This window comes from Rhinatrema bivittatum, chromosome 4, assembly GCF_901001135.1.
Source record: "Rhinatrema bivittatum chromosome 4, aRhiBiv1.1, whole genome shotgun sequence".
Classification (NCBI taxonomy): Eukaryota; Metazoa; Chordata; class Amphibia; order Gymnophiona; family Rhinatrematidae; genus Rhinatrema; species Rhinatrema bivittatum.
Genome location: NC_042618.1, coordinates 186,279,321 through 186,298,399, shown reverse-complemented (window position 1 = coordinate 186,298,399; position 19,079 = coordinate 186,279,321). Strand labels below are relative to the sequence as shown.

The 19,079-nt window shown below is 48.3% G+C and overlaps 1 protein-coding gene and 1 non-coding gene across 3 annotated transcripts in view; one reads left to right on the top strand and one right to left on the bottom strand.

Moving 5' to 3' along the window:
- Positions 1 to 18,300, bottom strand: part of KPNA2 (karyopherin subunit alpha 2) — a 33,877-nt gene extending 15,577 nt beyond the window's left edge. Inside the window, exons 1-5 of one of the 2 annotated variants that reach the window (XM_029599368.1) lie at positions 18,091 to 18,300; positions 17,305 to 17,410; positions 17,082 to 17,222; positions 16,351 to 16,439; positions 5,967 to 6,235 (exon numbers count right to left, since the gene is read on the bottom strand). In XM_029599368.1, the coding sequence (XP_029455228.1) occupies positions 5,967 to 6,235; positions 16,351 to 16,439; positions 17,082 to 17,222; positions 17,305 to 17,373 (568 nt within the window). In that variant the 5' untranslated portion in view covers positions 17,374 to 17,410; positions 18,091 to 18,300. Of the gene's footprint in view, positions 1 to 5,966; positions 6,236 to 16,350; positions 16,440 to 17,081; positions 17,223 to 17,304; positions 17,411 to 17,692; positions 17,829 to 18,090 lie in introns of those variants that run through there. The other variant, XM_029599369.1, reaches the window with a different exon arrangement.
- Positions 18,301 to 18,506: 206 nt separating this feature from the next.
- Positions 18,507 to 18,579, top strand: TRNAR-CCG. Its single transcript has one exon. It is a non-coding gene; the product is annotated as a tRNA-Arg (tRNA).
- The last annotated feature ends 500 nt before the right edge of the window (positions 18,580 to 19,079 follow it).

Here is a 19,079-nt window from a genome sequence, read left to right as displayed (position 1 = left end):
CAGCAGAACAAGTAGTCTTTTTGTTGCAAACTGTTGTGGACTGGACAGTGGACCCTTGGGCCGACCTGGTGGAGGAAGATGGTTGGAAGAAAGCTCTATGGAGATGGGACAGGCCGGGAGGCAGTACCAAGATGAACACAGGAACAGAATCTTCACCCTGGAGATCTGAGATCCCCCCGGGAGGAGCCCTTGAGGATCGGGACCGCTGGGACTTAGGCAGCAGTAGCGAGACCAAAGAGAGGACGGAGCAGGAGTCGAGACAGGCGACAGACACGGAGTATCAGAGGTGAACCGGGATCAGGAACCAAGGAGACAAGCCGAGAAGAATCCGAAGATGACCAGGACCAGAAACACAGTAACTGGTGCCTCCAAGGAGAGAACCTCGTTGCTAAGCAACCTCCTTAGCCAGACACCGGGCTTAAATACCTTGCCGGCATCTGACGTCATCAAGGAGGTGGGCCAGAGCTTCCTGCAGTTGAGTCTTTAAAACGGTCTCCCTCGCGTTTGCGTGCATACCCCTGGGATGGGCGGAGTCAGAATTGGGACTCTGTGGCATCTCCCTCATGGAGACGCCGCCATGGAGAGACCAGGTAGGGCCGAGAAACACCAGACCCCGTTGCAGGCCACGGCGAGAGAGAGGAAAGTAAGAGCCCGGTCGCAAGTCTAGTGACCGGGACTGCAACACTTTTGGCACAGAACCCAAGTTTGGGCCTCTGGACTGATCTGTGGTATTACAGGAACGAAAATTAGCAGGTAAGAACACCTTTCCTAAACATACCCAGATCTTTCCAGTCCGGAAACCCCGGTAACTCCAGTCTAGTTCACATGAAAGGCAGAAGCCATTTTAGGGAGGAACGAAGGTACTCTACACAAGGACACAGTCGGAAGAAATCTGCAGGAAGAGATCACAGCAAGAAAGGGCTTGCAATTCCGAGATCTGTCTAGCCGAGCAAATGACCACCAAAAAAAGAAGTTGTTCAATATGAGGGCCTTTAAAGATGCTCGAGCCAGTGGTTCAAGAAGGATCTTTGCAGAGAACTCGCAACAGCAAATTAAGATTCCACTCTGGACACATGTTGTGCAGGGGTGCAGATGTTTAACACCCCTCAGCTATCTGAGCCTCGATCTTGACCACCACTCAGAAAAAAAAAACAAAAAAAAAACCGCACAACGTCAGGACGGGAAGACAAAAGACTTGCCCTGCACCTTCCCTCGGAGGCAACCCAGAGCAGAGACCTGGACCCTAAGGACAAAACGTGCGGGACGGAAACCAGCAGCGGGTCCAAACCTTCCACACTCTGGAATAGGCAAGGGAAGCAGCCAGACGTCTAGCCTGGAGGAGGGTAGTAATAACCGGCTCCAAATGCCCCTTCAGAAGCAACTTCCGCCCCTCAAAAGCCAGGCCACAAGACAGAAGCGATCCACCAGATCTGAAAATATGGGACCCCCAACGCAGTAGTCCCCGTAAGTGACCTAGGCGCACCAGATCTGTGAACCACGGGATTCACGGCCACTCCAGTGTACAAGAACCACCGAACTCGGATGAGCCTCTATCTGCCTGAGCACCTGTGCTGAGAGGCCACAGAAGAAAGAAGGATTCAGGACAGTCACGGACCCACTAGAGTATCGAGGCCCACCACCCCGGTCTCCCTCCAGCGACTGAAGAACCTCTCCATCTTGGCGTTTGCTCTCGTTGCCATGAGGTCCAGCTGAGGGGGTCCAACTGCTGCTGGCTGAGGTAATCCGCTTGCACATTGTCCACTCCTGCGACGTGTGAGGCAGTAATACCCTTGAGATGGAGTTCTGCCCACCCAAATAAGAGCCGAGCTTAGAGAGCCACAGCGGGACTCTTTGTTCCCCCTGGCAGCTGATTTATGCCACCATCATCACGCTGTCCAAAAACACACCATTAGATCGCGGGGGGTAGAAACACCTAAAGGCCCTGCGTACCGCTTATCTCCAGCTAATTGATAGACCACGACCATTCCGACACCAACCAAAAGCCCTGCACTAACCTGCCCAGGCACACCGCCCCCCAGCCCCAGACTCTGTCATCTGTGGTCACCACCACCCAATCTGGGACTTCTAGGGGCATTCCCTTCTCCCGACTGCTCCTTGTCATCCACCATGCCAGACCGGACCTGGCCTCCTTTGATTGGGGTAGTGGCAGAAAATACTGTTCCGACAGAGGGCTCCAGCGAGACAACGCCTTCTGTAGGGGGCGCATATGAGTGAACACCCAAGACACCAGCTCCAATGTCAAAGCCATTGATCCCAGGACTGTAGGTAGTCCCAGACTTTGGGAACCATGAGGTGAAGTAAACAAGCTATCTGAGCCTGGATCTTGACCACTCTATTGGCAGTGTTGAAACGGGCACCCAAGTACTCCAGGACCTGAAAAGGCATCAAGTGATTCTTCGGCAGATTGATGATCCAGCCCAGCGACCCTAGTAGGGAAAAAAAAGACATTGAGTACTGACCACAAACACTCTTCCTACGACTTTGCCCTCATAAGCCAATCGTCCAGATCGGGATGCACCAGAATCCCGCCTTTCCTCAGGGATGCTGTAATGACCACAATCACTTTCGTGAAGGTACGAGGAGCCGTGGCAAGGCTGAAGGGAAGGGCCTGGAACTGAAAATGCTGACCCAGCACCTTGAAACGGAGAAGTTTCTAGTGGTCTTGTCGAATGAGGATATGCAAATTGGCCTCTCTGGATCTTACAGAGGCCTAAAACTCTCCTACCCTGACCGCCACTAACATGGTACACGTCTCCATCCGAAAACATGGTACCTTCAAACTCCAGTTGACCTTCTGGGAGGTCCAGGATAGGTCGAAAGGTGCTCTGCTTTGGAACCACGAAATAAGTGGAGTACCTTTCCTGACCTTACTCCGAAATCGGAACAGGGGCTACATCTTCCATCTTTACATCTCCAGATTCCAGAAAGACAGACCTGAGCAGGTGAGAAAACCCTAAGGCGTAACCCTTCCCTGACTACCTCTAGCACCCACTGATTGGAGATGATCTTGGTCCAATCCTCATAAAAAAAAAGTGACAGTCTGCCCCCCCCCCGATCGCCTAGTCCGAGGAGTGGACCTGCCTGACTTCACTGGGAAGATTTGAGTCTGCCCACTCCCTGAGCGGACCCACCTCTGGAAGACTTTCCGGAACCTCGAAAAGACTGCTGTCTACTCGAAGGTTGTCACAGCGTTGAAGATCCAGCGATTCTGCCACAGCGAAAGACGTCACTACTCTCTAAACCGGAGTCGAGAGGAGAAAGGCTTCCATGCTGACTTCTTATCCGCCGGCAGCCTGTTGTCCTTGGTCTCCCCCAGCGACTTCATGAGCTGGGCTAGGTCCTCCCTGAACAAAAGCTTGCCCTTAAAAGGGAAGACATAGCTGCGACTCGGATGAGAGATCTGCCAACCAATTGCACAGCCACAACAGCTGTCTTGCTGCGACCAAAGCCATGCTTTGTGCTATGATCCACGGGGTCATATAAGGCATCGTCCACATACGCGACCCCCTCAAATCGGGCCGCCTGGAGTGGAGACAGCATCCCTGCAGAAGACTAATCCTGGGGTTTCTGGATCCAACATAAACAGGTACGCTGCATCAGACTGGCCCAGACCACCACTTGAAACCCCAGAGCGAACACCTCAAAAACCCGTTTAAGCTGCACTTCCAGCTTCTGATCCTGCACGTCCTTCAGAGCAGCTGCCCTGGTGACCAGAATTGTGGTCTTCTTGGTGACCGCTTGCACAGCAGCATCCACCTTCGGGATTTTGAGGGTATCCAAATGATCCTGCAGCAATGGATAAAGCTTCGCCATCGCCCTCCCCACTTTCAAACTGGAGTCTGGGGAGTCCCACTCACAGCTGATCAGTTTCTGGACCTTCTTAGGAATGTGGAAGGCACTGCGGGATCTCCACAGACCATCCAACACCAGATTAACCTCTTCATTATCTGACTCCTCCAGGGAGAGCTTAACCCCAATTCCTCCAGCTCTTGGGACGCAACTCCTCCCTCTTGAACAGGCGGATTACATGCAGATCATTGCCCTCTGCCACAAGCCCCCTGATCATCCGGGTCCTGGTGGATGCCCCCCCCATCTGGGTCAGCATCCAGATCCCCAGCCGGAGACAAGCCATTCCCATCCAGAGGGTCATCCGAATCCCTGGTATCGGACTGTAGGCATGCTGAGCGGGGTCCCTGAGGTTACTCCCGCGATCCTGTGGACCTGGACAGCCTGGCAGACCCCGCTAAGAGACAAGCAGCCCATCTTTAACATGCCTCTTCCCTGCTTCCCTAGCCAGGGAAGCCTCAGAGCAAAAGGATTAATTCAAGCAAGAAGCCCTTCTGGTCTCTCGAGGGCCGTTCCAGGTTGTTGTGACCTTGCCCAGATGCCCCCTCCGCACTTTGCTGGACCATGGGGGGGAGGAGAATCCCTGGGATTGAGCCACCTTACCCAAATCCCCATCCACAAGGGGAAGAACCATGGGCCTGAAGCCCTCCCGTGGCCCTCGCCAACCATGAAGGCCTCCGTGATTTTGATGGTCTGGCCGAAGCACCCTTCCCCACACACCCTCCATGGAAAGGGAGAGGTGACAGATAGGTTACCGCACTCCGCAGGTCCAGCAGGCCTCCACCAACGGCCTATACATCATCCTGACTGGAAAAAAGCTCTGGTCGCTGAGTTTGCATGGGGGCTTGCACCACTCAGCTGCCATGGAGCAGGAACTAGAGGGTGCACCGCCACGAAGTTCCTGCTGGCGCATAGAGCAAGTGCTGATGCGCGGGAAACGCACACAGTTGCCGCCAAGCACACAAATCAAGAGGTACTTTCCTCTGACTGGAAACACCCTCTGAGGCAGTCAAGGCCAATCCTCCCAGGGCTGACCCCTAGACGATCCTGCTGAGAAGGCCACCTGACAGGTAGCCCAGAAATGCAGTCTGAGCTGCCGCTGAGCCTCAGATTTTTTTTTTTTTTTTTTTTTTTTTTTTTAAATAAAAAGAACCCCAGCAGCTAGAAAGCACAGGAAAGAAAAATAGCCTCAAAAGGGGATTCAGGGAAGTATCCCCAAATCCCAAGGGCAGGCAGAGTACTTTGCATCCCACTGAGGGAACCAATCCCGTCAGTGGTCCTGGGGGACACAGGCTAAAACCTGCCAGGGGTATCCAATTCCCCCCGTTTGCCTGGCTCAACCCAAGGGATGGCCCTCAACAGGAACCTGACACATCGGGGAGCAGAAATTTTCCAAACACCAGATCAGTTGAGACTGCAGATGGACTCTGATATGTAGCAGTGCCCAAAGTTTTGTCCTCTGCCTCCATCTGCTGGTATGGATGAATAAACCCACTTGTCTGGACTGATCTGGGTATGTTCAGGAACCAAGTGTTTAATCTTTCGCATGGCCAAGGCCAGAAGTCTAGAGATCATGAATGTTACACACAGTCGAGAATAGCAAGAGCTGCTTTGATATGATCCATGCTGAGTGGAATGTAACCTAACTGGTGTTGCTCACATGACCAGTGACTTTCAGGAGCCAGTGAGTATTACTGCTGGTTGTTTAAAAAAAAAAAAAAAAAAAGTTTAATTCTTCCAGGAGATAGTTACTTGAAAAACAAGAAGGCCCGATATCTACTTAAGCTATGATTTGCAGAGATCAAGTTATCCTCATAATATCTATCGCCCCTAATGCAAGTGTATCATAAAATGGAAGTATGTAAACAATAAAATGTTCTTTTTCTGGAGTGTGTCTCAATAGGTTGTGTTTGGAGACCACATAGGTCTTCCAGGCTTTAGGGTAGAAAGCTATGTCCTAGCTCACACCAAAATAGTGTTAATTTAGATTTCCAAAGCTATTTTCAGTGTTTAAACACTCAAGACATATTAAAGCATTCCCACACTAAGATCAACACCATCTTCAATATTTTCAGATTATAAACTGTAGTATACCATACCTGCAATGTTTCCTAGCGCCCATACAGCTTGCTCACTGATATGTATATGTGGAGAAGCCAAAAGAGCAATAAATGCTGGGATAGCTCCTCCATCTACAACAGCCTTGGTCTGCTCAGAGGTGCCAGAAGCAATGTTGGTAAGAGCCCAGGAAGCTTCGAATTGAATAGGACTACAGTCTAATCTGCCCAAAAATGCCACAAACTTGGGAATCAAACCAGCCTGGATGATAGAGTCTATGGGTGGCTGTTTCTCTCTGGACAGAAGTTTCCTATACAGGATAGAAGAGGGGATGGAGGAAAGCCACATTTTAAGAAGGACCAAATTCAAGCCTCCACCTACTTTCATAAGTGCTCTATTGTAAACAGTATTTCAAATAAAGGCTAAAGACATCTCATGTGATAAAAAAAAAAAAAAAAAAGGCAACTTACTTCCATCCCTGGAAGTGGGGCAAGAAAAATGGAGAAATTACTTACCTGATTATTTTGATTTCCTTAGTGTAGACAGAGGATCACTGGGTTATATGCTCCCCTGCTAGCAGATGGAGACAGTGTCAGGTTTCAAAGCTGATATCACCTTAGATACACCCCTGCTGTGACCTCAGCCCTTCAGTATTCTCTTCAACAGCTACTGTAGATATACTATTGAAAAAAATGATTAAAAACAGATAACTGTACCAAACATGCTGAATCCCAGCAAGATTATGTAAAACCTAATCTAGGGATTGGGCGACTGCTTACTAGTAATCTCTTCAAATCAATATTCACTTCAAAAATTCCTTGGCACTGTTCATGGGCAGGATGCAGAGTCCATCTGTCTACATTAAGAAAAACGAAATAATCAGATAAGTAATTTCTCCATTTCCTGGCGTGTAGCCAGATGGACTCAGGACCAATGGGATGTACAAAAGCTACTCCCGATCGGGACGGGAGGCTGCCCGTGGCACGGTTAGTACCACCCTTGCGAAGACTGCGCTCTCTCGGGCCTGGATGCCCAGGCGATAGAACCTAGAGAAGGTGTACAAGGAGGTCCACGGTACTGCTTGGAAGATGTTGATGGAAGACAGTAGCTTAGCTTCTGCCCAGGATACTGCCTAAGCCCTAGTGGAATGAGTTTTAACCTGATAGGGCAATGGCTTTCCTGCCTCTACATACGCTCCCGTGACCACATCCTTGATCTAGCAAGCTATGGTAGCTCGCAAAGCTGGTTCTCCCTGCCTTTCACCGTGAAGAACGAACAAGCCATCTGTCTTGCGCACCAGTTCTGAAAGTTCCATATACCACATTAAAATGGTGGAGGAGGTAGTATTCTTCCACGTTCTTGTGCCTATCTAGGGATGGCAACAAAATGGACTGATTCACATAAGACTACCTTGGGCAAGAAGGATGGAACGGTATGAAGTTGTAATGCCCCTGGGGTCAACCAGAGGAATGGTTCCCTACACGACAATGTCAATAGTTCAGAGATGTGACGAGCCAAGCATATCGCCACCAGGAACACAGTTTTCAGGGTTAACAGGCATAAGGACAGACTGCACAGCAGCCAGAAAGAGGGTCCTGCCAAAAATTCCAATACTAGATTAAGATTCCACAAGGGAACCAGCCACTGAAGGGGTGGCCGAAGGTGCTTTACCCCTGTTAAAAAAATGTGCATTGTCTGGATGTGCCGGCAGGCGGGTTCCGTTCACCTCTCCTCTGAAACAGGAGAGCGCGCCACTACCTGGACCTTCAAGTTAAGGGACAACCCTTTATTCAAGCCATCCTGTAAAAATTCCAAAACAGGAGGTATTTTGGCCATCCGAGGGGCAACACCGCGTTGTTCACACCAGGCCTCAAATACTCCAGACCCACACATACACTAAGGACATCGAGAACTTCTTCGCGCAGAGTAAGATGGTAATTACTGCCGCCGAATATCCCCACTTCATGAGGCGAGCCCTCTAGGACCAAACCTTGCTGAAGCAGGTACCTGTGAGGTGTGAGGCACATGCGGGGTCTCCACCAGAAGTCTCATGTCTGCATACCACAGGCGCCTAGGCCAATCCAGAGCCACTAGGACTAGTGGCACTCGCTTATGCAAATGGCCCTGCCCAGCAGGGGCCTCGGAGAGAAGGTGTATAGTAAGTCCTCTTCTGGCCAGGTCTTAAGGGTGTTGATCCCTAGGGACTGCTGATCTCTTCTGCGACTGAAGAATGGGGAAACCTTCGCATTGTGAGATGTGGGCAGCAGGTCAATGGATGGGAGGCCACAGCGATCTACCAGTAGCTGAAAGTCTCTGGCAGACTCTTCCTGCTTAGAAAGTCTGCTCTGTATTTTCCAGCAACATGAGAGGCTGAGATAGTTTGTAGATTCAATTCCACCCTTTCCTTAACGAGATCTGTCTCCGGAGACAGGTGCTGGCTCTTTGTTCCTCCTTGGCAGTTAATGTAGGCTACCGTTGCATTGTCCATCATCTGACCTTGGCTGAACTGTAGACATGCCAATCTGACCGCTCTGGTTTCCAGGTGGTTTATGCTCCAGAGCGTTTCTTCCTTGGTCCAATGTCCCTGGACCGTCAGTTCCTGACAGTGAGCTCCCCAACCCTGGAGGCTCAGATCTATTGTGAGGACCAGCCAGTTCAGCAGGGACAGGTTTACACCCTTGCTCATGTGAGTGTTTCCTGAAGGCAATACTGGAGCTGTGAGCATACTTCCACTGGTAGGTGAAGGCAAATCGCATAGTCTTGAGACAGCGGGTTCTGTGACAGCAGGGAGCATTAAAGTGGCTGCATGCATGCCCTTGGCCCTCTGTACTACCTCCAGGCTTGATGCCATCAAACAGAATATACACTGACCCAATAGCCTCCTTAAACCTCCTGCAATAGTGGCTTTGGAGGCATGGGCACCTTTCTTCGATCCGCTCCATAAAACAAGATGATACGACTGCCTGAAATCATTACTAACCTTGAGATAATGAAGCAAGGCCCTGCGGACATCCAACAGCTTAAGCTCCCGAGCATGCTACATAGAATCATTCAACTCTGTAAATGCTGGAGCTTGATAGTCTAACATGAAAGGCAGAGACCACCTTCGGGACAAAGGAAGGAACCATATGCAACATGACTCCAGAATCAGATATTTGAAGGAACGGGTCCCTGCATGACAAAGCCTGCAATTTATTTATTTTAATTTTATTTGTACAGTTTTTATATACTGTTGCACAGAAACTAGTTCTCTCTCTACGGTTTACATAGATCACATTTTAAGAACATGATAAAAAGAGGAAAATTAAAAATACAATATCAATTAAAAGCATTAAACTAAACACAAAAATTCAGAAATCCTCCTGACGAAACAGATGGCCACCATGAAAACGACCTTGAGAATCAATCCTTAAGGGTAGCTCTCCGAATTGGCTCAAATGGAATGTAATACAATACTCGCAGAACTAGATTAAGGTTCCAGGGGGGACAGACCTTCTGCACCAGAGGACGCAAATTCTTAACTCCCCGAAGAAACCTCTGTACGTCCAGATGAGAAGATTAGTAACCCTCAATCTTCCCTTGCAAGCAGGCTAGAGCTGCTACCTGTACCCTAAGAGAATTAAAGCAAGGCCTTTAGCTAAATCCTCTTGTAGGAAAGACAAGCCTGTATGCCTCGGTCAGTACACCAAGCCTCAAACACTTTCCAAACCCTAACATATGAGAGGGAGGTAGACTGCTGCCTAGCCTGCAAAAGCATAGCGATCTGGATATCCTCTCTGCCTCAAGCGTCTCCTCTCAAAAGCCAAGCTGCTAGACAAAAGCGATCTGCCTGGTTGGAAAATACGGGATCCTGAGGCGCAGTGGACCGTCCACAGCTAGATTGACTAGATGTACGAACCACGGTTGACGTGGCCACTCCAGAGCTACTAGGGATCACCTTCCCGGGATGCCTCTCTATGCGGCACAACACCTTGCCCACTAAAGGAAACACAAAGCAAGATCCCCCCCGAGGCTAAGGCACTACCAGAGCATCGACCCCCTCGGCCCTGTACTCCCTCCTGCGGCTGAAAAACCGAGGAGCTTTCGCAATGAGCTGAGTCTCCATCAAATCGATGTGAGGACAACCCCACCTCTTCCGGATGAGCCGTATTACGGACTCTGCCAATTTCCACTCGCCTGGATCTAAGATCAGACAACTGAGAAAATCGGCCTGGACGTTGTCGACGCAGCTAACTGAACGAAATACAGTTCCACCCAGAGAAAACAGCTCCTGAGCTTCCAGGGCCACCCCCTGGCTCTTGGTGCCACCCTGACGATTGATGTAAGCTACCGTTGTCACATTGTCTGACAGAACCCTGACCGATCGAGTCTTCCTCCCCTTCGTTCAGGGTTGAAGTGCCAGCCGCACCACCCTGGTCTCTAACCGATTGATAGGCCATGATGCTTTTATTGCCGACCAAGTGCCCTGGGACGACTGGTGCTCACAGACCACCCCCCAACCAGAGAGAGACTGGCATCTGTAGTGAGAACCACTCAATCTGGGACCTCGAGACTGACACCAAGCTGCAGAATGGACGACTGTAGCCATTACAATAGGCTGCTCCATGCAGACACATCCAGCAAGACCAGTAAATGAAAAGCATGCGACAGAGGATTCCACCTCTCCAACAGGGCCCTCTGAAGTGAGCGCATATGTGCGAAGGCCCACGGCACCAATTCCAGTGTTGAGCCCATCGATCCCGGAACCTGCAAAAAGTCCCAGGCTCAGGGCACCCTCAATGTCAATAAGTGACGAACTTGTGACTGTAGCTTGATCATTCTCTCCTCCATGACAAACAAACACTTTGCCTTGCCTCGTGTCTGGGACGGTTCCAAATAACTCTTCGCCTGATTGACCACCCAGCCGAGAGACCCTAGCAGACGAATAGCTTTCTGTGCCGAAGAACAGCAGCTGTCCAACGATTTCTCCCAAATCAGCCAGCCAATCATCGAGATAAGGGTGCACCAGCACCCCCTCGCGCCGAAGAGCTGCTGTCACCACTATCACCTTGGTGAACATGTGAGGAGCCATGGCCAGTCCGAAAGGGAGAGCCTGGAATTGGAAATGCTGACCCAACACTGCGAACCTCAAAAACCGCTGATGATCTAGACGAATGGGAATATGTAGATACACCATCAGATCCAGGAAAGCCAAAGACTCCCAAGAGCACACTGCCGCAATCGCTGATCGTGAAGTCTCCATTCGAAAACGTGGTATCTTTAAGGATGCGTTGACTGACTTGAGGTCCAGGGTGGGCCGAAATGTGCCCTCCTTTTTCGGCACCATGAAGTAGATTGAGTAACGACCCCTGCCCCTCCTGTGGGGAGGCACTGGGATCACCACCTCCAACTCACGCAACGCTTCGCCAAAAACCCGCAGGGAGAGACTAAGAATAGGTTGCGATCGGGACATGTAAACTAATGTTTAACCCTCTCTTATCATAGAGGACCCACTGATCCTGTGTACCCTTGGTCCACTCCCCGTAAAACTCTGCCGGCCTCGCTTCAATGGGAGGTCTCGACCCCAGCTCCAGCCACCCCAAAAAGGACTGACCCCAATTCGAACCCAGAGGTCGAAAAGGTTTCTGTGACTAACACCACGGGACCTCTAGGAGGACGAGATCATCTGCCGTCCCTAAAATGTGACCGGGACTGAAAGGCTTGACGATTCCTATGCTTGTCCTCGGGTAACTTGTGTACCTTCGTTTCACTCAACTGCTTTATCAGCTGCTCCCCAAACAGGTTCTTTGCCCTTCAAGGGTCGTCTAACTGGGCCTTGGAAGACTGAGCCACAGCAAACGTCAGGCCACTACACTGGAACTCATAATTTGAGATGGCGAATGCACCAAACCATAAAGAGCATCAGCTACATATGTGACAGATGCCTCCACGCAATCTGCATTAGATGTGTCTGATCCATGTCATGTTTGCCAGTCTTGAAAACTCTGAACCCAGCGCAAACATGCTCTTTACATAAAGCCGGAGCAAATTGAGGGGGCAGCCTTGGGGCTGCAGGCCACCAAGATCCTCTTGAGATGAAGCTCCAACTTCCAATCCTGAACATCCTTAAGGGCCACAGCTCCCCAACTAGAATAGCAGTCTTCTTGGTGACCGCAGAAACTGCCCCAACCACCTGCGGAAGCACAAAAAGCTCCAAGGTTTGCTCTGGCAAAGGGTAGAGTTTCGATGTTTCTCTACCCACCCTCAAGCCTGAGTCTGGGGAATCCCACTCATGTTCTACCAACTGCCACACAGACCTATGATAAGGAAAGGGGGAAGGAGGAGCCCTATGGCTGTCTAGGACAGTGTCTGCCCCATCCATCACTGGAACCTCCTGAGGAGCTTTCAAACCCAACTTCAAGAACTTGAGGAAGCAGAGGGTCCAACTCCTCCCTTGGGAACAAACGTAGAATCTTGGGGTCATCACTCTGCAATTGAAGGTGTCCCCCATGTCATCTCCATGACCCTGTGCTGCCGCTGCCCCTGCCGGAGGGACCGGGACCCTCTAAGCCCCCTGCCGTGCCCCCCCCCCCCCCAAGACTGGGCTAAAATGGGACCCCCCCCCAAGTCACGTGGCCCCGGAGGCTGAAGGCACGGACCCAGAGGTGCAAAGGGCAACTGTGGGCACCCTAGACCTTCCTGCTGCGCCAGATAAGCTTGATGAATCAGGAGAATAAAGTCAGTGGAGAAGGTGCATGAACCCAGACCTAAAGATCGGAACCTGGTCTCCCCCAGGCCCCTGAGGCAAAGGGACCTGCTGATTAGCTCCCCCTGGAGAGCCCCTACTCCTCTAGGGGGCTCAGATGGACCGGGGAGAGCTGCAGAGGAAGATCCCCCTCCCCCTCCAAACATGGCAGCGCACACGAATCTGGTGCCAAAATGGCCGCCGCTCCCACCACGAGGGAGCCAGCAGACCCAGAGCCAGCAGACCCAGAGATAACCAGCCCGACCACAGCAGCGGCGCGCTTATCAAAGCACCGTCGTTTTGAGACTCCAGGGAGGAGGGAGGGCCATTCCCCTCCCCCCCCCCAAAAAACACAGCCAGAGTAGAGGCCAGCCTGACCACGATGCTCTGGGACTGCCCGACATGCGCAGCAAGCCGAGCTGCGAACCATCCCGATCAAAAACAGAAGTAAAAAAAAAAAAAAAAAAAATCAAAACAAAGAACCGGCACGATCAATGGGGTAGGGACGGGGAGTCGCCTTAGAGCCTTACCACTCAGCCATTTTTTTTTTTTTTTTTTTTTTTTTTTTTTTTTAAACTTTACTAATAGCAGGGAAGCTCCTCTCCTAGGGCTGAAAGGAGATATCCAGCTCAGCCACAAAATAATAAAGAGAGAAACCCCTGAAGAAGAAAAAAGGGGCTGAAAGCTGCAAGACTGGCCTTGTGAGGGGAGGAATCTGGACCACCAGATATACACCCCACAGAACAATTTGCACCTCAGCTGGTCCACCTCAACCAAACAGGGAATGGTTCCCAAAGGGAACCAACCCCCTGGAAGGAAGGCTCATTCAAAAAAGAACAAAAACTAAAGGAGGCTTAAAAAAAAAAACAAAAAACACCACACTGCAGGTTTATGCACCAGCCATCTGCTGGAGACAGAAATATTGATCTACTGCAGTGGCAGTGAAGCTTTTCTCTGTCTCCATCTGCTGGCAGGGATGAATAAACCCAGGAGTCTTGACTGATCCAGATACGTACAGGGAATATGCTCTGTGGAAGGAATAGCATTATCCCCTCCCCCACCCCTAGAACTAGTTTGCCACCATCTGTGACTGCTTATTAATACACCATCAAGATTACTGGGTTGGACTGTGTTAGTTTTACTATAGCTGTGAGATAATGTCTAGCATCAAGTTTTGATGTATATTTTATATGACTGATATTTATAAATACTTAAGATGGAGATTTGAATCCATCAGTGGGCTTATACTCAGGCTGATACAGTACAGTGCGCTCCAACGGGTAATAGCACGTCGAAAACGCGCAATCAACCCCCCGAACCTAATAGGGCCTACAACATGCAAATGCATGTTGATGGCCCTATTAGGTATTCCCGCGCGATTCAGTAAGTAAAATGTGCAGCCAAGCCGCACATTTTACTTCAGAAATTAGCACCTACCCAAAAAGGTAGGTGATATTAAGTCTGAGGTCCCGAAAGTTTAAGTAAAAAAAAAAAAAATGTTTAAATGGGCCTGCGGCTTGAAAACCGGACGCTCAATCCCGTTGACAGCCACCGCTCCTGTCAAAAAAGAGGCGCTAGGGACGCACTAGTGTCCCTAGCGCCTCTTTTTACCGCCAGGCCTAATTTTAATAAATTAAAATACTGTATCGCGCACACAGGAGTGGCCTGTGCACGCGACGGGAGAGCGGGCTCTCGCCCGCTCTCCCGCGTTTTTATTGTATCAGCCTGACTGTTAGGTAATTCTCAATCCCACTAAATATAGCTAGTTATACATTGCCAAGCAAGCAATATCTTTCATTTTCAAAAGTTAAAGATTCTACAGTAAGGCACCATTGACAACTCAAAGAAAGAGGGCGCTGTCCTTAAAATTCAACCAGGAGTTTAAAACATCAAATCCCTGGTGTTGTGAAATTACCTTTTGTGAGATTGGTGTTGGGTCGGCGTTTTCGCCGGTCTGTGCGTCGGCCGGGAGCTTCCAGCGGGGTTTATTCAGTCTTACGTGATTTTCGGCAGCCAACATCTCGAGTGCGCACGCGTTTGTGTGCTTGACGTCGGCTTGCGTGCATGCACATCGGTTAGTGGGTTCGTCGCGGCACACGCATGTGTTTGGTGAGGGCACTGTTTGGAGCAAGGGAGTCTCATGCAGTACTAAGGCTCGAGCTGATTCCAATGCTAACTGCAAAGGGTACGTCACAAGTTTATTCCTATAACTGTACTGAGAAGAAGCGTTTTGGTCGCCTTGGCAACCTATCTGCAATCCTGAACGCATCTCCTCAGTTTGTCTCTGCATATGTTTTGTATTTTTGCCTGTTGCTTTGAATTTAACATATTGACTTATTGCCAAGTATTTTGTACTTGTTCTTGATGTTCTTGTTTGAAAACTAATTTAATTTACACTGGTTTGAGAATAAATATTTCTTCAAGAAGTTCCGCTGTACTCAGTTTATTTCACCAGCTCAAGGTCAGTTACTTAAGACTGTTATTTTTTAAAAGATCTATTTTTGATTTTATAAGATCATTAATCAAATAAGAGTCCACAAATTAAACCTATAACACCTAGTTCCAGAAGGCCAAAGTTGTCACAGGAGGCGATATCCGGTTTGGACTGCAAGAACCCAGAAAAATTAAAGGTTTGTCACCTGCTGGATACTTTTTCTGTTTAACACTGCAAGTCACCTAGTAGCTCTTGTAGTTTATTGCATTGTATAGTAGCATTTCAATGTGTTTTTAGTTTGTATTGATGTGGTTATTTTATGATGGTTTTATATTGTACTTGGCCTTGAACTGTGAAGAATGCAGGAAATAATTTTGAATAAATAAGCAAGCTCTTTGGCATGGAGACACCCAGGGAAGGTCATGGACCACACAAGACCCCATAACTACCCAGAGTTCCCAAACCAAATAGGGAGGAAGGGAAGGCTGTTCATCTTGGGTCTCTTCTGAGCATCAGTTAGTATCACACAGAAAATCAAAATCACTTTACTCCCAAAGCTTTTTAAATAATTTTTTGCTGAAAACTAAGTTTTCTGGTACTACAATAACAAATACAAAAATAGTATAACAGATAGTAGTCTTCACCCCCTTAAGTTCTCCAGCAAGAGGTAAGCTCTTCATATCAGGTACTCTTCTACCCTGGGCCCTCCCAGTACTTTTTGGGGTAGTAGATCTCTGTTCCCCTCTCCCTTTTTAGAACCTCTGGCTGATTTGGTTGGTCAGTCACAGCAGGCTCTCTGAAACCTCCCAGTACATTCATCCAGCAGTTCTGTAGAATCCATTTTTTCAGGGCTCCTAGCATCTTCAGGTCCCAGCTGTCTTCTGAGCAGGAATAGTTTTCCCTTCTCCCCTGTGGAAGGATAAGGCCTCCAAGTGTCCTCTGCAAGGACGGCTATTTTTACCTTCAAACTCTCTGCCCAGGAATCTTATAATACCCACACCTCTCTCACACTGGTGAGTTGTGCACTACACTTTGACCTTGCACACAGAAAGCAAGGTCTGAATGGAATCAGACTCACACTGCTGGCAAGCAAACTCTGAGACCACTGATGCCATACTATTATAGGGTAGATTTTGGTACCCCTATACACTCTTTAGTTATCTACTATAACCCTACCTCAACACAAAACCAGCAGCTCTCCCTTAAACTCTTCTAGATTTTCTGAGTTGATGAAAAGTTCAGATATGTTTATGAAAGAATAGCTTACCGTGCAGCCTGTGTGGCCTGCAGCTGAACTTCCATGTTATTGCTATTCATTCCGTTCATGATCCCTTCAATAGACCACTGTACAGGGCTCTAAAAGAACAAAAATTTTTGATCTACAAAAAAAAAATAAACACACCCCCCTGCAGATAGAGACCATAAGATCCATCTCACAAATGGTATTATTGAGAATACCTTCACCTAAGGAAACCCACCTAGAATGCACAAAGGATTGCATTTTTCAAACATCTGGTCTAGAATTCCATACAGCATGATCTCTGATCAGACTAATTTTATATAAATCAGGTGTTTGATTTGTGTGTCCCCCCACCCCGGAACCTGTTCATATTTTTCCTGTTACTGTATTTTATGCATTTTTTTATTGTACACCATTTTGAAATTATTTTATGAAAATCAGTATAGTAAAACACATTACCACTTAATTCTACCTTATCTACTTGTAGTACCGAAGAGACCAACCCAACGCAAAAAAAAGCTAAATTTACAGCAAAGTTGGAATTTGATGGAGATTTTGCCTCATATTACCCACTGGAAATGTGTTCCCTTTAACCACCACCCTCTTTATAAGGAGATTTTCTGCATAGAGCAACATCTATTAAGTAATCTGAAATAGGGGTACTTCCTCCCTCCCCCCCCCCCCGAGTATCAGCAGAGAGCATGCGTCGATTAAATGTCTTACACTTTTTCCGGATCGCCCTTTGGATCTTCACTCACCTGCCCGTTTTGATTTTTTTCTTGAAGAGGGGACGTGGCTTCGTCCGGGAAAGTGCTAACGTTCCTTCTTTTAAGCATCTGATCATCTTTCTTAGCTTTCCTCAGCTCTACGTTCACCTCTATCCTCCTCCGCCTCATCTCCTACAAGAGACACATCTCGGGTCAGCCCCTGCACAGTCCGGTACTGCCCGTGCATATTCCGCAGCAAGCGCTAGGTACTCACGTTCGAGTCCTTGCCCTTGTTCTTGAAGCGGTTTAAGCGGGCAGCGCTGGCATTCTCGTTAGTGGACATCTTTGCAATGGAAATTGAAAAATGGAGACTATGGCACCTGTGGGGAAAATTACATTATTACCAGAGGCAAAACATGATTTTTTTTAACTAAATAAAAATCAGCCGTTAAAGCGAGAAGTTTCAAAAGATCACCCAATATTATCTATACAGACAAAAACTGTAGCTTAACCCCTTGGAAAGAGAATCTCCCTTTTAACTGGCTAAAATAAACATAGCTCTTCTCATTGCTTGAGAAAGCAAATATAGCCCAACGCTGTTCTTGCGCCAGAGATCACAAACAAGTGGGGACGCCAGAGCCCAGCACTCGCCCCAGCCATACCCAAACGCAGCACAGAAAGATATGCCAGACAATATCCTCTGTCGCGATTTAAATTTCCCGCTGGTCTTCTCAGCGATTGGCCCGTTCGAGAGAAAGCAGGACTGTAATTGGTCCGTTTGAAAGAAGCCCAGGGACGTGCTTCATCCCAGCCGCGTAGTCTCTGGTAACCACGAGGCCTCGCGAGCTTTGCCTGTGTGAAGTAGGCCAGGGCTGGACACGCGCATCGTCCGTGGATTCTATTATAAATTGTACTGGAGACTTCAAAGATACATCTAATGGCTGTCAACAGCTAACAATCCGGAAGCCTTTAGGGGGGGAAAAAAAAAAAGACAGAATGCAGCTCCCCTTCTATTTTGGGGATTAATTTAGGATCATCTGTCCCAAAATAATCGCTTTACCTCTCAATGGTCTTCTTCCAGATGAAAACAGACGTCCTTAATACAGAGAACACTGGCAGCTCTGTTCTAATTCTGCTTGTTTGCAACGAACTTAACTAGTTTTAAAACTTACTGTTCTTTTGGCGGGGCTCTCTGCCCCAGATATCAAAGTAACAAAACCCCGCCCAGAAAAAAAAAAAGAGCTGCGGCAATTTGGAACGCATTCTAAATTACACGTGCGTTTCAAATCTCATTCTGGTCTGCAGACACATCTCTTATTAGCTGAGTCTAACCAATCGAACCCCTGGTGTTCTCCGAAACGAGGCTTGGAAACTTAGATTCCGCTCTTTTCTGCAGGAAGAAGGAGGAGCGAACAAAACCACGTTCTGCTTCAATAACCTATAAGAAGCGTTTCTGCAGCTTGGAGTACGTAGGGTGACCCAGTGGCCTAATGGATAAGGCATCAGCCTCCGGAGCTGGGGATTGTGGGTTCGAGTCCCATCTGGGTCGTCATTGATGTTTTGTACCATGTGCGAACTACTTCACTTTCTAATTATATCGTAGCCTCGCCCTGGCCAATCCCTTATTATATTTTTACATCTGTTATGAAACAAGGCCCTAGGGTTTTTTTTTGTTTTTTTTACACCATATTTTCGTTCCTAAATATCTATATATAGCTATAATCTATCTATCTCAAAAGCAAAAGGAAGTGTCTGGAACTGTGAAAAATTCAGCTGAAAAGTAATAGAAGAATAAGATGGTTTGGTATCCTAAAGGAGCTAGGAAGACCTATGAATAGAAGAGGGGTGTGTTAGCTGTTGCAGGTTTTAATTTAAATAGTGCTTTCAATGTACCCTATAAGATGCTTGATTTGTTTCAGAAAGTCTATTATGTTTGTTGATATGAAATGTTGTTTGAATTATGTTGCACCCTTGCTCAATAAACAGATTTTTTCCTAAATAGTGCTTTTGTTGTTAGGATTTATGATTGGAGCACCGAAAAGTTCCCTA